The 17,034-nt window shown below is 34.3% G+C and overlaps 1 protein-coding gene across 1 annotated transcript in view; it reads left to right on the forward strand.

The window, feature by feature from the left end:
- The window catches only part of Bard1 (BRCA1 associated RING domain 1), a 74,397-nt gene extending 57,592 nt beyond the window's left edge, over positions 1–16,805 (forward strand). Inside the window, exons 10-11 of the mRNA XM_046462931.2 lie at positions 12,988–13,085; positions 14,104–16,805. Of these exons, the coding sequence (XP_046318887.1) occupies positions 12,988–13,085; positions 14,104–14,436 (431 nt within the window). The 3' untranslated portion in view covers positions 14,437–16,805. The remainder of the gene's footprint in view (positions 1–12,987; positions 13,086–14,103) is intronic.
- The last annotated feature ends 229 nt before the right edge of the window (positions 16,806–17,034 follow it).

Raw genomic sequence — 17,034 nt, forward strand, 5'->3', positions numbered from 1 at the left:
TGTTAAAATATGGATTTATATACTGTTCTAGCCTTTGAAGAGAATGTGTACATTCTGTGACCTTCTATGTAGGGTTAATCCCTTCCTTTTGGATACTTGAAACAGATCTTTATTTTGAAGCTTTATTCCATCTTCATTTTATTCTCTGATCATATTGCATAGATGTGGATTCATGAGCTCCTTTTTCCTATTCCCTCTGCGTTGTATATTCCTTTTTGTTTTCCCCTTCTAAAACTAGAAGTAACCAGGCTTAATATAAACCCAGGAACATCATTAGTGATTCATACTGCTAAAATGGAAAATATGCCTTTATGAGGTAGGAGGCAGGAGTGGTTACTAGTGATAATAGAATAAACAAATACCTCTCTGTATAGTATAAGTTTATTTTTTAAAAAATTGTACAGCCCTGAAATTTCTAAGTTACATTAATATGCAAATATTCTAGGCTTTGTGAAGGTAGCCAAAGCTGCCTTAATGAGTTTAAGTTAATGACTTTGAGTCAAGTAGTATGTTGGGTTTGTGTGTATATATATATATACACACATACATACATTTAAAGTATTAAGATCCCAGGGTAAGGAAAGTTTACATGAAATGATGGATATGATCAGGAATAAATCTGGGCTAGAAGAATCTCTTCATTTCAGTAGCTAGGTTGTTGCTACTATTATTTGTTTTTCAGTCAAAATCTTTGAACATGTGAAAAGAAAGATGAAATAAAGCATACATTTTATAAAGATAATGGCTTTTTTGACACATTTTAAAGTATGTATCATTCTGGCATATGAAGAAATCTATCTTTTCATAAATAACATTACTTACTCATGTAGTCATTTCATTTTGGAAATCACTAGCTGAGACAGCTAACAAAAATGTGACCTTGCATTTGCTCCTTTTTTTTCCTTCAAAAGGGAGAATAAGAGTCTGTCTTTCTGACGAAATATTTTGGTAGCAGATGATGGAATAACTGTGTACTTCATTAAAACATTTATTACAAATATTAAATAGTTCAGTTTAGTTTCGTAAGTATTTTAAATTGGTAGAAAATGATTTTGTTAGTTTTAAAATCTTATATAGAGAGATTAAAGATTATGATATTTACTATACCTTAGATGAGTTAATTATTAGGAATTTGTGAAAGTTCTCATATTTTGTTTTAAATGGAAATAGGTTAAGAATTATTGTTACAGATTGCTTAGCTTTTACTGAGTTAATAAAACCTTAAAATAACCATTGTTTAGGCCTGCTAAATATGTAGTGTTTGACTGGTAGATACTTCCATTTCATTTGATATTAATGTGTCATCATTTAAACTGTTGACAGTTAATTTTAAAGCACCTCATTTTCTTTTTTTACTTACTTAGTAAATTAGTTCAGTTGGTTTACTTCAAAGGAGGTTCATTGGAAGTTGTATAGATTTGTGACTATGATAATGTCTACTGAGGAGTATGTCCTCATTCTGAAACCTGTAGGGTGTAAGTTAGAGTGGCAGCTTTGGCATCAGTCAAGTTAAATGAGCTCATTGATCCACAGAGGCAAAGCCAAGTGCATTATCCCTCTCACTGTACCATCCTTTCCCCCTCAAAGTAGTCAGCAGTTTTTGCCATTTTTGGCATACTTTTTGGCTAATCTCAAAAATAATTTTTGTTTCTATTAAGTACTTATGTGATTTATCTTAAGAGAAGTTATAGTTCCTTGGATGCTTTGTTTTTTATGACTGAGAATAAAGATTTAAGGAAAAAAATGGCTCAGGAGTTGGAGGATATGAGTTTTCTTTTCAGTTGTTTTACTGGGAAAGCTGCTTAAATCTTTTATGATTTATGGAATCTATTTGATCCCTGTAGGCATCCGAGTTGCAACCCTTGGACTAGATGTCACTCTCACCTTTCAAAAAATTTTTAAGATTTTCTGTGCTATGACAGCAGCTCTACCAAAATACTTTGTCACCATTCAAACATGTTGCTTTAGACCTAGGAAATAGTTTCTTAGTTTTTAGGGAGGAAAGAAAGAACTATTTTTTTTTTTTCATCCATCTTTAGTTGCTACTAGGTAGCATAAGAAGTTGACAGATTGTTACTTATAGTAAAATAGTATCAGCAGAGTTTTTTGGTTTAGTAAATATAACTAGAGTACTGGATTTTTCTGACCTTACAGAAAATTTTCAACTGCCACAGAGCTGACATTTGTATGAATGCAGGCATACTCACACTATAAAAGTAGCAGTGCCTTCCCATTGGAAGTGCCACGTGGCTCTCTTGATGTATGCCATTTTATTTCTCTTGCTGCCATACTTAACCAAACTCTAATGTCTGTTCAGGCTATATTCTTTTGACTGGCTGGTGGCACACGTGGTTAGGATCAGTTGATACCATTTTAATGTGTTAATTGTGATAGTTTAAATAACCAGCCAGATGAACACATAAAATGGATAAGCAACCAGCATAGGTACAAACCACTTCCTTATTTCTGTAATTAGATATTAGCTACTTCTGATATAGTAGGTATCAGAGCAGCATTTAGTGTTTGGTCCTTGGCTCTGTGTGCTGGTGTACTCATTCACCTAAAGAAACTGTTGAAGATACTCTGTAAATATCCTTAGGAAGGACATTTAGGAAGGGGACTGCATTCCAAAATGATTTAAAAAAAAAAAAAAAAGAAGAAGAAATGAAAATTATTATCACATGTAAAATAATGAGTTTAAGTTAATGATTTTACTACATTGGTAGTACCTTTTGGATTGGTATTTAGTATAGAAACAGTATATGATGTAATGCCATTGAGCACACTGGCAGTGTTTCTAGGATGGTATTTTGACCTTGTTAAAATTTTCGTTTTGAGTTTCATTTTCAATATGTGTTAGAGTTAAATCTTTTATATTAGATTCATTAGTTTTTTACTTAGTCGTTATTAAAAAATTTGATACTAAAATTTATTATGTGCAAAAAACAATTTATAGAATATTTATAAATTGCAAATACTAGGATTCGAAAATTCATCTTAGCAAATTCAGGTGATATGATTATTCTATTAAAAACAATGAGGGAAAGAGATTTGAGCCCTATGACATAGGAAAAACCAACAAATTAAGACTCACATGATAGGGAATTATGAATGTCCTGGGTGTATTGGAATATATATTAACCACTCCAAGTTAAGGAAAAACGGTCTCTTGACAGAGCTCTGTTTTCTGAGACATGGAGTATTAAGTTATTAAATCTTCTGATATTATATATTAAGCAATATTTTGGAACCGTCAGTTAAAGCAGCTTTAAAGCTTTGGACATATTCACAGTCATGTCTTTTAGAAGGTTTATTTATGTACCAGAAAGGTATATTTTAATGTAAAATGCCACAGGCATTAGAAAACTGAGTGGACTTGGGTTCCAGTCCCATTCTACCACTTACTAGCTAATGGTTTAAGTCACTTAACTTCTTTTGCTTCATTTCTCTCCTCTGAAATAGAAATAATATACAGTAAATCCTCATTGTTCAATAATTCTTTCTATTTTTGAATTTGTATACTTCTAAAATTTTGTAATCCCACAATCAGCGCGTTGCTTTTGTAGGCGTAGGCAGAGTAGCTTAGACTTTTGAGTTGCCAAATGAGCACTTTCCCAGCTAAGGTCAGAGATGTTCTGCCACCTTTCTTCAGCTCTTACTCTAAACAATGAAGTATCCCTTTCACACTTTTAAACAGTGCATGGTTTTTAGAATTCTGTTCATTTTTGTTCATAATTTCACTGTTTAAAATGGCCCCTAAATATAGTGTTGCTGTGCTGACCAATGTTCCTATAGTCAAGAATCGACCTTTCAGAGAAAACACTTGTTAGTAAAACTTTGTTATGGCCCAAATTGTAGAGCTCTTGGCTTGAGTTTAATGCTTATGGATAAAAACAATAGAATGACTAAGGTTTTTTTTTTTTTTAAACACAAACACATTGTCCTGAGTAATACCAGCTACTGAGTAGACTAAACCTCTGGAGTATTGCAAGTTTGAGGTCAGCCTCAGCAAATTTGTGAGGCCCTCTCTCAAAAAAATACAAAGGACCTGGGATGTAGCTCCGTGGTAAAGTGTCCCTGGGTTCAATCCCCAATATTAAACAACAACAACAAATCGCAAACACACATAAAACATGATTAAGTTTTGGTCAGTAAATGAAAATGTTGGGACCAATTATAGGAGCCTAACCCTGTATTTACTCTTAAGAGCAATAGTTCAGTGTCCTCAGCATTTTTATAGAACCATGACTGCTGCAGATAATGAATATCTACTTTAACAATCTTGCTGGATTGGGGGAATGTTCTAAATGCTTACAACTCAGATAGTAGCAGTTATTGTAATAATTTTTATCAGGGTCTTTCCTTAGAACAAATAATTGTATCTTTGGTCATTTTAAATGAGAAGTCATTTTAAAAAGAAAGTATAATGGAATAAATTGGGCTTTAATTTTGTTTTTCCTTTAATTTAACCGGAAAGTTATGAGTATATGATAAGCAGATTTTCTACACTTTTAAAAAATATATATTCTTTTTAAATTACTTGGGTGAACTTATGATTGTGATTATTGTGTTTTGTGGACAATTAATGTTTGAGTATTAGACAGTGTTTACACATTCCTAGTACAATAATGCATTCTGCTCCTAGCGTGAGTATTAATGTAACAGATTCAGAGTTTATATAAAGTGCTGCTGCCATGATGGTTCTCCACTAATGAGAATTTATGGGAAGAAAGTTTTGTCTTAGAGGATTTACAAGTGTAAGAAGAATAAACTTAATAAATAAGCAAGTAAATTTTGTTCACATTCTACTGTTTGTGCCTAGAGAAGTAACAATAAAAAAACTTGACTTTCTATATTTTCTTACTGATATTCTGCTTTTTCTTTCAATGTTGAATTTTTTTGTTGTTGTTTAATACCATAAATAATAAAGACCTACATCCAAATCACCAATACTTCTAGAATATTTTATTGGCAGTTTTTAAATATTGAAGATAAATTGGTCCTACATTACTTTTAGAAACAGTTTTACACTCAGATGTTTTTCTTTCCTTTACTGTTTTATGTATCTTGACTTGAGCTTCTCTTGGTGGCATCCTTAACATCTTTAGCACAAATTTTAATGAAAAACTAAATTTGATAATGGATTAATTGCTTACCAATAAATGAAAATAAAGCAATAAAATTTCACTTTAAGCACCCAGTTAAAATAAAGCCTTTCGATTTTAATGGAAGTGATCAGTTAGATTATGGAATTAAAGAGTGACAGGAAACAGTAGGAATATAAAAAATGAGTAACACTTCCCTTCTTAGGGGGCAGAGACTAACTCTTTTGTACATAATAGGCACTTAATAATTAAGGTACAGGAAGAGCACTACAGTGAAAAGCTATTTTGTTAGGAAGTAGTTAGCTTCAATTTGGCCATATTACCAGTGATCTTAACAAATCACTTTATGTTTCTGCACTTGACTTTTCAAATCAATAAAATAAGAAAGTTGGGCAAGATCATTAGGATCTTTTCTAAGTCTTTAATTCCATAATTTTAAATATTTTCAAAATCCAAGTGTTTTAGGAAGATTGGAATAAATATAATAAATAGGGTTCAAATATCCCATTTTTCCTCAAAACGTATTAGTTTTTTCAATTTTTGTCTCTTACTGCAAGTTCTGCAGATTGATTCATGTAGACATTGATGAAGTTTCATTATTTTGTGAGTTTGGGATAATAGAGAAGAAAGTTTAAAAAGAGTTGTCTCACAAAGTCGAGCTCAGCCTAAAGTGAGATGTTGTTGACTTCTGCAAAGCACTGAGTTTGTCTTATACAGCATCAAGTTTGCTCTTAAGGTAACAGGGCAAGAGGCCTTTTATCATACTCAAATGCAATCTGGGACAGTTCTGATGCTTGGAGTGATTAACTTTTGTTTCTGGGCCACCCTTCAGTTCATAAAGGAGCCCTTTTACAGATATATGCCATTTATAAGCTAAGAGATTCTTCTTCTGCATTGGAGTTACTCTACTTTTGAATTGAGTAGGGATTACCTGGACAGAATTTTATCACCAACATTTTTCAGGTTTTCTAATATGATGTTAAATCAATTTGTTTCCAGCATATATGCATAATTCACAATTGAAAGTAGATATTTATGTAGCTGTTAGTTTTTTCTGGTTAAGTTTTAAGCTAGTAGATATCAAGTGATGAAAGATACAACATTTTTACATAAAAAAACTTAAAAATAGCTAAGAATTTGAACTATAATTCTGAAGTCTTATAGATGCTGTGTATTTTTTTTAATTTTGTTCCTACAAATCCTCATGGATTGCTTTTACAATATTGAGGTATGTTCCTGTTATCCCTAGTTTTTCTAGAGTTTTGAACATAAAGGGATGCTGTACTTTGTCGAATGCTTTTTCCGCATCTATCGAGATGATCATATGGTTCTTATTTTTAAGTCTATTGATGTGGTGAACAACATTTATTGATTTCCGTATATTGAACCAGCCTTGCATCCCAGGGATGAATCCTACTTGATCATGGTGTACAATTTTTTTTGATATGTTTTTGTATCCGATTCGCCAGAATTTTATTGAGGATTTTTGCATCTAGGTTCATTAGAGATATTGGTCTGTAGTTTTCTTTCTTTGAAGTGTCTTTGTCTGGTTTAGGTATCAGGGTGATGTTGGCCTCATAGAATGAATTTGGAAGTTCTCCCTCCTTTTCTATTTCCTGAAGTAGCTTGAAAAGTATTGGTATTAGTTCTTCTTTAAAGGTTTTGTAAAATTCTGCTGTATACCCATCCGGACCTGGGCTTTTCTTAGTTGGTAGTCTTTTTGTGGTTTCTTCTATTTCCTCAATTGATATTGGTCTGTTTAGGTTTTCTATATCCTCCTGACTCAATCTGGGCAGATAATATGACTTAAGAAATTTATCTATGCCTTCACTATCTTCTAATTTATTGGAGTATAAGGATTCAAAATAGTTTTTGATTATCTTCTGTATTTCTGAAGTGTCTGTTGTGATATTGCCTTTTTCATCCCGTATGCTAGTAATTTGAATTCTCTCTCTTCTTCTCTTCGCTAGCATCGCTAAGGGTCTGTCGATTTTGTTTATTTTTTCAAAGAACCAACTTTTAGTTTTGTCAATTTTTTCAATTGTTTCTTTTGTTTCGATTTCATTAATTTCAGCTCTGATTTTCATTATTTCTTGCCTTCTACTTCTTTTGCTGTTGTTTTGCTCTTCTTTTTCAAGGATTTTGAGATGAAGTATGAGATCATTTATTTGTTGTTTTTTTCTTTTTTTAAGGAATGAACTCCAAGCAATGAATTTTCCTCTTAGAACTGCTTTCAATGTGTCCCATAGATTCCGATATGTTGTGTCTGTGTTTTCATTTATCTCTAAGAATTTTTTAATTTCCTTCTTGATGTCTTCTATAACCCATTGATCATTCAGTAACCTATTGTTCATTCTCCAAGTGATGTATGCTTTTTCCTTCCTTCTTTTATCGTTGATTTTCAGTTTCATTCCATTATGATCAGATAAGATGCATGGTATTATCTCTACTCCTTTATAAATTGTCTAAGAGTTTCCCTGTGACATAATATATGATCTATTTTTGAGAAGGATCCATGTGCTGCTGAGAAAAAAGTGTAACTGCTTGATGTTGGGTGGTATACTCTATATATGTCAATTAAGTCTAGGTTATTAATTGTGTTATTGAGTTCTATAGTTTCCTTATTCAACTTTTGTTTGGAAGATCTGTCCAGTGGCGAGAGAGGTGTGTTGAAGTCTCCCATGATTATGGTGTGGTGGTCTATTAGACTCTTGAACTTGAGAAGAGTTTGTTTGATGAACATAGCTGCACCATTGTTTGGGGCATATATATTTATGATTGTTATGTCTTGTTGGTGTATGTTTCCCTTGAGCAGTATGTAGTGTCCCTCTTTATCTCTTTTGATTAACTTTGGCTTGAAATCTATTTTATTTGATATGAGTATGGACACGCCTGCTTGTTTCCGAAGTCCATATGAGTGATATGATTTTTCCCAACCTTTCACCTTCAGCCTATGTATGTCTTTTCCTATCAAATGCGTCTCCTGTAGGCAGCATATTGTTGGGTCTTGTTTTGTGATCCATTCTACTAGCCTGTGTCTCTTAATTGGTGAGTTTAAGCCATTAACATTTAGGGTTATTATTGAGATATGGGTTGTTCTTCCAGCCATATTTGTTTATTTCTGTTACTAAACATGGTTTGTTTTCCTCTTTGATTATTTCCCCCCCCCCTTTACTGTCCTACCTCCCACTGTTGGTTTTCATTGTTATTTTCCATTTCCTCTTCCTGTAATGCTTTGGCGAGGATGTTTTGAAGAGATGGTTTTCTAGCTGCGAATTCTTTAAACTTTTGTTTATCATGGAAGGTTTTAATTTCATCCTCCATCCTGAAGCTTAATTTCGCTGGATACACAATTCTTGGTTGGAACCCATTTTCTTTCAGTGTTTGAAATATGTTATTCCAGGATCTTCTAGCTTTCAGAGTCTGTGTTGAAAGATCAGCTGTTATCCTGATTGCCTTACCCCTAAATGTAATCTGCTTCCTTTCTCTTGTAGCTTTTAAAATTCTCTCCTTATTCTGTATGTTGGGCATCTTCATTATAATGTGTCTAGGTGTGGATCTCTTATGATTTTGCACATTCGGCGTCCTGTAGGCTTCTAGGATTTGGGATTCTGTCTCATTCTTCAAGTCTGGGAAGTTTTCTCGTATTATTTCATTGAATAGACTGCTCATTCCTTTGGTTTGGAGCTCTGTACCTTCCTGTATCCCAATGACTCTTAAGTTTGGTCTCTTAATGTAATCCCATATTTCTTGGATGTTCTGCTCATGGTTTCTTAACAGTCTTGCTGAGCTGTCTATGTTCTTTTCCAGTTGAAATACTTTGTCTTCATTGTCTGATGTTCTATCTTCTAAGTGTTCTACTCTGCTGGTAGTATTCTCCATTGAGTTTTTAAGTTGGTTTATTGCTTCCTGCATTTCTAGGATTTCTGATTGCTTGTTTTTTATAACCTCTATCTCCCTGTATAGTTGATCCTTTGCTTCCTGGATTTGTTTGCGTAATTCGTTGTCGAAGTGATCTTTCATTGTCTGATTTTGCTGTTTAATGTCTTCCTTGATAAAAGCAATCTATGCTAAGCCTCAGGCTAGCATCATTCTGAATGGAGAAAAACTGAAGGCATTCCCTCTAAAATCTGGAACAAGACAGGGATGCCCTCTCTCTCCACTTCTCTTCAACATAGTTCTCGAAACACTGGCCAGAGCAATTAGACAGACGAAAGAAATTAAAGGCATAAAAATAGGAAAAGAAGAACTTAAATTATCACTATTTGCAGATGATATGATTCTATACCTAGCAGACCCAAAAGGCTCTACAAAGAAACTATTAGAGCTAATAAATGAATTCAGCAAAGTGGCAGGATATGAAATCAACACGCATAAATCAAAGGCATTCCTGTATATCAGCGACAAATCCTCTGAAATGGAAATGAGGACAACCACTCCATTCAAAATATCTTCAAAAAAAATAAAATACTTGGGAATCAACCTAACAAAAGAGGTGAAAGACTTATACAATGAAAACTACAGAACCCTAAAGAGAGAAATAGAAGAAAATCTTAGAAGATGGAAAAATATACCCTGTTCATGGATAGGCAGAACTAACATCATCAAAATGGCGATATTACCAAAAGTTCTCTATAGGTTTAATGCAATGCCAATCAAAATCCCAACGGCATTTCTTGTAGAAATAGAGAAAGCAATCATGAAATTCATATGGAAAAATAAAAGACCCAGAATAGCAAAAACAATGCTAAGCAGGAAGTGTGAATCAGGCGGTATAGCGATACCAGACTTCAAACTATACTACAGAGCAATAGTAACAAAAACAGCATGGTACTGGTACCAAAACAGGCGGGTGGACCAATGGTACAGAATAGAGGACACAGAAACCAATCCACAAAACTACAACTATCTTATATTTGATAAAGGGGCTAAAAGCATGCAATGGAGTAAGGATAGCATCTTCAACAAATGGTGCTGGGAAAACTGGAAATCCATATGCAACAAAATGAAACTGAATCCCTTTCTCTCGCCATGCACAAAAGTGAATTCAAAATGGATCAAGGAGCTTGATATCAAATCAGAGACGCGCCGTCTGATAGAAGAAAAAGTTGGCTACGATCTACAGTCGGTGGGGTCGGGCTCCAAATTCCTCAATAGGACACCCATAGCACAAAAGTTAATAACTAGAATCAACAAATGGGACTTACTCAAACTGAAAAGTTTTTTCTCAGCAAAAGAAACAATAAGAGAGGTATATAGGGAGCCTACACCCTGGGAACAAATCTTTACTCCTCACACTTCAGATAGAGCCCTAATATCCAGAGTATACAAAGAACTCCAAAAATTAGACAATAAGAGAACAAACAACCCAATCAACAAATGGGCAAGAACCTGAACAGACACTTCTCAGAGGAGGACATACTGTCAGTCAACAAGTACATGAAAAAATGCTCACCATCTCTAGCTGTCAGAGAAATGCAAATCAAAACCACCCTAAGATACCATCTCACTCCAGTAAGATTGGCAGCCATTAGGAAGTCAAACAACAACAAGTGCTGGCGAGGATGTGGGGAAAAGGGTACACTTGTACATTGCTGGTGGGACTGCAGATTGGTGCAGCCAATTTGGAAAGCAGTATGGAGATTTCTTGGAAAGCTGGGAATGGAGCCACCATTTGACCCAGCTATTCCCCTTCTTGGTCTATTCCCTAAAGACCTAAAAAGAGCATGCTACAGGGACACTGCTACATCGATGTTCATAGCAGCACAGTTCACAATAGCAAGACTATGAAACCAACCTAGATGCCCTTCAATAGACGAATGGATAAAAAAAATGTGGCATTTATACACAATGGAGTATTACTCTGCATTAAAAAATGACAAAATCATAGAATTTGCATGGAAATGGATGGCATTAGAGCAGATTGTGCTAAGTGAAGCTAGCCAATCCCTAAAAAACAAATGCCAAATGTCTTCTTTGATATAAGGAGAGTAACTTAAGAACAGAGTAGGGATGAAGAGCATGAGAAGAAGATTAACATTTAACAGGGATGAGAGGTGGGAGGGAAAGGGAGAGAGAAGGGAAATTGCATGGTAATGGAAGGAGACCCTCAGGGTTATACAGTGGAGGAGGTAGAGAGAGAGGAGGGGAGGGGAGGGGAGAGGTGGGGAGGGGGGAGGGTGGAGGATGGGAAAGGCAGCGGAGCACAACAGACACTAGTATGGCAATATGTAAATCAATGGATGTGTAACTGATGTGATTCTGCAATCTGTGTATGGGGTGAAGGTGGGAGTTCATAACCCACTTGAATCAAAGTGTGGAATATGATATGTCAAGAAATTTGTAATGTTTTGAACAACCCACAATAAAAAATTAAAAAAAAAAAAAAAGAATAAAGTTTTAAGAATGATTAAAAAAAAAACAACAAATCCTCATGGAATTTCTTCAATGATAAAATTGAGGTTATTGATCACAATAATGTCAAGACAAATAACAAATGATTTGAAGGCTTTTTTTTTATCATGAAGGTAATTATTACACAATTTAGTTTCTAGAACACTTCTTGCGTTTTTATCCACAAGAAGCTTTGTGAATGAAGTAGGTGATATTGTTAGTTTCATTTTTTCTCTTTTCATAGGCAAGGAAGCTAAGGTTAAAGAGTTTAAACAATATTTCAAAGAAAATGATTGGGATAACAAAGTCATTTGACTTCAAATCTTAAATTGAGTTTTTTCTGTGCCATCAAACCTAGGAGTATGGTAAATATATATACATGGCATTGATGTATATATATTTACCATTGATGGTGCCTTTCAATACACTAAGATGTGGTCTTTAGATTAAGCTGCTTGGGTACTCCCATCTGATGATCTTTGGCACCCGAAGACTCCTGTCATCTCCAAACTTAGCTAGACAGTTGGTGCTGGCTGTTAGCGGGTGGTCCTGCTTAGGACTTCTCCTCCCAGGAGCCCATTAGAGGAATGACTTTAGGTAGCATCATGCTGGGTACTGGTTGCCTTTACTTTATAAACTGAATCTGAGCACACGTATGCAAGCCATCAGAAGACTGTTCTTTTTATTGTGAAGCCCAACCAAATATTCTCTAAACTAGTGACTTCAATGTCAAATCCCAGGCAATAAACACTGCTTATTTTTTTTTTTTATTTTAACAGGTACTGTCGAACCTCTATCATATGACTAGCTATGTAGGTGCTGTGGACTTAAGCATTTTTCCTAATGTTGAATTCTCTGCAGTCTAACAGCCAAAATGAGCAGTCAGATGATAAGTGCTTAGTTCAGATTATTGTGTGCTGGACTCAAATGATGCCACAGCCCTCTGCATCCTCTCCGCCTTGTGGTACTAAAGATTGAACCCAGGACCTTCCTTATGCATGCCAATAAATAAATGTTCTGCTACTGAGTGAACTCCCAGCCTTTTATTTATTTTGAGGCAGGATCTTGCTAAGCTACCCAGGCTGTTCTCACACTTGCAGTCCTCTTGCCTCAGCCTTCTGAATAGCTGTGTGATGGACTTTTTTATTCACATGAATTTGGATAATTGCTATTAGTAAAACTGTTGATATATTTTCTTGTTTTTGAAATAGTGTATTGGTTTAGATTGTTCACAAAGGAGTTTAAAATTACTGTTTAGTACTAACTCATTGCTTAATCCTGAAGGAAGGATTTCTTATATTTTCTTTATATGGAATATCAGTTTTGCTATATTTTGGCCTAAATGAAGTTTCTATTTCAGAATAATACTGAGAACAACCATGAAAAGGAAAAAAAAAAAAACAAACACTTTAGTAAATTGTCTAATTTCAATGAGAGAAAAATAGTGTTCACTTGATATTTATTTTGATTTGTCCTTGTGTTTTGTCAGGGGTGAAGGTCTCTCTACAAAACAAAGTATGTGAACAGGAAGAAAAGTATGAAATTCCTGAAGGCCCACATAGAAGCAGGCTCAACAGAGAACAGCTGGTATTTTTCTTTCCATACTACTTTCATTGTTCTTATTATGACTTCATATTATTATCACCATCAAGAAAACCTTCTTCTGCCCTTTCAGCAAGTACAGGTGACTGATTAAAGTTTTAATTGTGCTTATTTCAAGCACTTGATTCTGAAAGATGATCACGATGTGCAGTAAAATCCAGAAGTTAATAATTTCATACTGTTAATGGATTTTTGGCATCTTGAACATTCCCATAAACCTTTCAGAATCTGAGGTAAATCTCAGATACAGGAAGTAGCTTGAAAGAAGACTTACAGCTGCTGCTCGGATTTAGTTACCATATGTCTTTATTGCTACATATTGCAGTTTTAATGGATAATATTCCATTATTTTATATATATATATATATATATATATATGTATATATATATATATATATATATATATATATTAGAAATGACCAAAAAAAATTTAGTGGAGGGAATTGTGAAACTTTATTTTTCTGTAAAGCACAAAGAAGTATGTCTTGTAACTAATTGGGTTCCTAGCCATCATTTCATAATCTCTGGAACCCTTAGGTCATACTACCACTATGGCTGTCCTAAGGACCTGAAGTTGGAATTATGCAGGGATCTGATATGAGTGGGCAGAATTGGATGGTCTTTATAGTTTAGTCCAGTGTCCCTGAAGCATATCTCAGATATTCTAGGCCTAAAGTCCCACCTCGTATGCATAAGAATGCTGATAAAAGAGGTTTGATGAACATTGTTTAAAAAAATACAAAACACACTTAAGTTTTTAGGAGAGTGAAAAGGAATTGAGATGGTAGTGACTGATTGGTTAGAGAAAAAATTATAAATAGGAAACCGTTATTTGCATAAGTATTTTTCTTGATCCAATTAGTTCAGTTGAAATACAGCTTGTACCAGCACCTCATTAAGTAGTATCTTAGCTGCTCTTCACTATTATTTTTATCCTTCATTCCTGTGCAGTATTTTTAAATATTTCAATCAGCTTTTAACAAAATTTTCCTTGTTATTTCAGTTGCCAAAGCTATTTGATGGATGTTACTTCTATTTTGGGGGAACCTTCAAACATCACCCAAAGGACAACCTTATTAAGCTTGTCACTGCAGCAGGCGGCCAGATCCTCAGTAGAAAACCTAAGCCAGACAGTGATGTGACTCAAACCATCAATACAGTTGCGTACCATGCCAAGCCCGATTCTGATCAGCGCTTCTGCACACAGTATATCATCTATGAGGATTTGTCTAATTATCGCCCAGAAAAGGTTCGTCAGGGCAAAGTTTGGATGGCTCCTTCAAGCTGGTTTATAGACTGTGTGATGTCCTTTGAGTTGCTTCCTCTTGACAGCTGAATATCATACCAGATGAACATTTCAAATTGAAGTTGCACAGTTGTGTGAACCTAGCACAATCTTTGATCATTCACATTTTTACAAATAGGTAGAGTCATTCACATTGTTATTATTACTACTACTACTACTACTATTTTTTTTTTTTAGTTTAAAAAAAAAAAAAAAAGGTGCCAGATTAGGAATTCACACTCTGTGTTTAGCATTTAGATGCTGGGACCACTTTTAAAGAATTTCTTTCTGTACCTAGGATTATATCTCAGTAGCTCAGTAGTACAGCATTTGCCTACTGTGCACAAGGCCCTGGATTTGATTCCCTACCATTGAAAAAAACTTTTTTTTTTCTTTTTAAGATGCCTGTTTTTGATTCATCATATGCTGTACTCTATCAGCTATCAAAGATTAATGAGAGGCTATGATAACTGTTGGTTAAATCTGTAAATAATATCATCATACTCTCAATTTTTTAATATTCTTTGATGTAAAAAGTCCACACCTGACATCAGCAAAAATTACTTTCCATCCTTTATTAAGCAGAATATTGTCAAATGATTTTTTTCTGCATTTAAAAGAGAGTACCTGGTCTAAATATGCCATCATAGGTGTTAAATCCTCCTATCTGCAATTGTCTTCATTTTATATTGTGTGTATTTAGTTTCTTATAATTTTCTTGAATATCTGTTTCCTAATTTTTATCCCTTTTTAAATCTTATATATTCATCAGGAAATCATGCTTTGAACCATGGCAGCATTGTTTTTTTGGTAGTGAAAATCAATGTTAAACCTGTTGTACATATTGTTAAGTATCACTTTGTAACTGTTTATCTGTTATCTGTATCTATTGTCTATGTGTATATAGAGTATTTTCTCTGACATATTTTAGTGTCAGCATTCCTTAGAAGGTGCCACCAATCCACAAAATTGTCAGTCAGATGTCATTACCTTAAATTAGAAGTAGGTTTTTTTTTTTTTTTTTCTTGGTAGACCTTGCTAGGTATTGCTAAAATAATTTTTTGTGTTTTGTTGTTGTTTTTATTTTTGTTTTGCGGGGCTGAGAATTGAACCCAGGGCCTTGAGCATGCTAGGCAAGTGCTTTAACACTGAGATACACCCCCAGCCCAGTCTAAATAAAAATTTTAGGTTGGCATGTAGGGTAAAAGTTGGAGATTATTTGATTTAGAATGGATTTTTTTCCCCCAAGTAATACGAAAGGGCATAGCATTAAATGTATAGGTAAGCATGAGAAGGTATTGCTCCCGATACCAAAACAGTCTATTTTGCATAGTGGTCAGGGTTAGGGCCAACCTGGGGAGCTTGCTTTATGTAGTCTGAATATTCTCATTGTACATCAACAGGAATAGAATACATAATTTTAAAACATTTTTTAAGAAGCAGAATTTTTGCCTGTTATGGGGACATACACCTATAATCCCAGCTATTCAGGATGCTGAGGCAGTAGGATCTCAAGTGCCAGCCTAGCCTGGGTAATTTAGTGAGACCCTGTCTCAAAAGAAAAAGGAGAAGAAACAGGATTCTTTATGAAAACTTTCTTAGAAATTGAATGTACTTAAAATATTACAGGCTTGGAGAAGGAGATGCTATGAGACTGCCACTTTGGTCTCTCACAAGCCAAAGAGAACAGTTTGATAACATTGGAATAGAATTTAAATACTGAGAATCTATGAGGCTAATCAACATTTGAGACTCACTTATTTGAAACTTGGAGATTCTGCTGATAATTTGAAGATACATTTTACGTCAGTTCCTTTTTTGACATATTACTTTTTTCATGTCAACACATGTGTTAAGTGAACAAAAATAATATTTTTCTGACCCTGACATTACAGGGTGAATTAGCTCTGAAGCTCTCTCTCTCTACGGCCATTAATGTGTTTGTTCCACATTTCATTCTGATGGAGAATGATGAACATCATTGCACCAAATGAATCTGAGGAGTTGGATAATGTCTGGCCTAAATAATTTATAACTGGGATTCGGTTGTCATTTTTTATTTATAACTTATTTTAAGTTACTTTCTGTTGCTTATGATCCTAGGTCACATTCCCAGACAGGTTTGTATCTGTTCCTCGCATCTGAATTCCTTTTTTGTGAAAACACTTTGGAGTTTCCTGCTCACATTCCTTCATTCATTTTCTAGGTTTATTCTCCCTCTCTGCTTTCTTTCTCCTCCTCTAATAAGTAATATTTTTGGTTTCTTTAAATATTTATCTTGACAGCAGTTGGTTTATGTTAAGCTCTTGAAACCTGGAGTTATTGTGTAGATATACTTGTAATTATTTTCATTTTTCAATCATATGTAAGCTTCCTTTTTATTTACCAAAAATCATTAAAGTTATTTGTGTTTCCATGTGTGTATGTCTTCTGTAAAGTGATCTATTCTGCACTATTGAAGACTGAGACTCAACATGACTTGTGAGGAAATCTTTCAGCTTCTTGAATGTTAATACTTTTTAAGTAATTTTACTTTTTAAGTGAAGTATATTAGATCCTTCATTATGTTAAATAAATTATTCTGAGTAGAGTGTAACTGATGGTTTGGAATCTTCAAGAGCACCAGTCACACAGCCGTTTCTTCCTGGT

The sequence above is a fragment of the Marmota monax genome, unplaced genomic scaffold, assembly GCF_021218885.2.
Source record: "Marmota monax isolate L192 unplaced genomic scaffold, Marmota_monax_Labrador192_F-V1.1 WCK01_AAM20220418_F8-fsc00136, whole genome shotgun sequence".
Lineage (NCBI taxonomy): Eukaryota > Metazoa > Chordata > Mammalia > Rodentia > Sciuridae > Marmota > Marmota monax.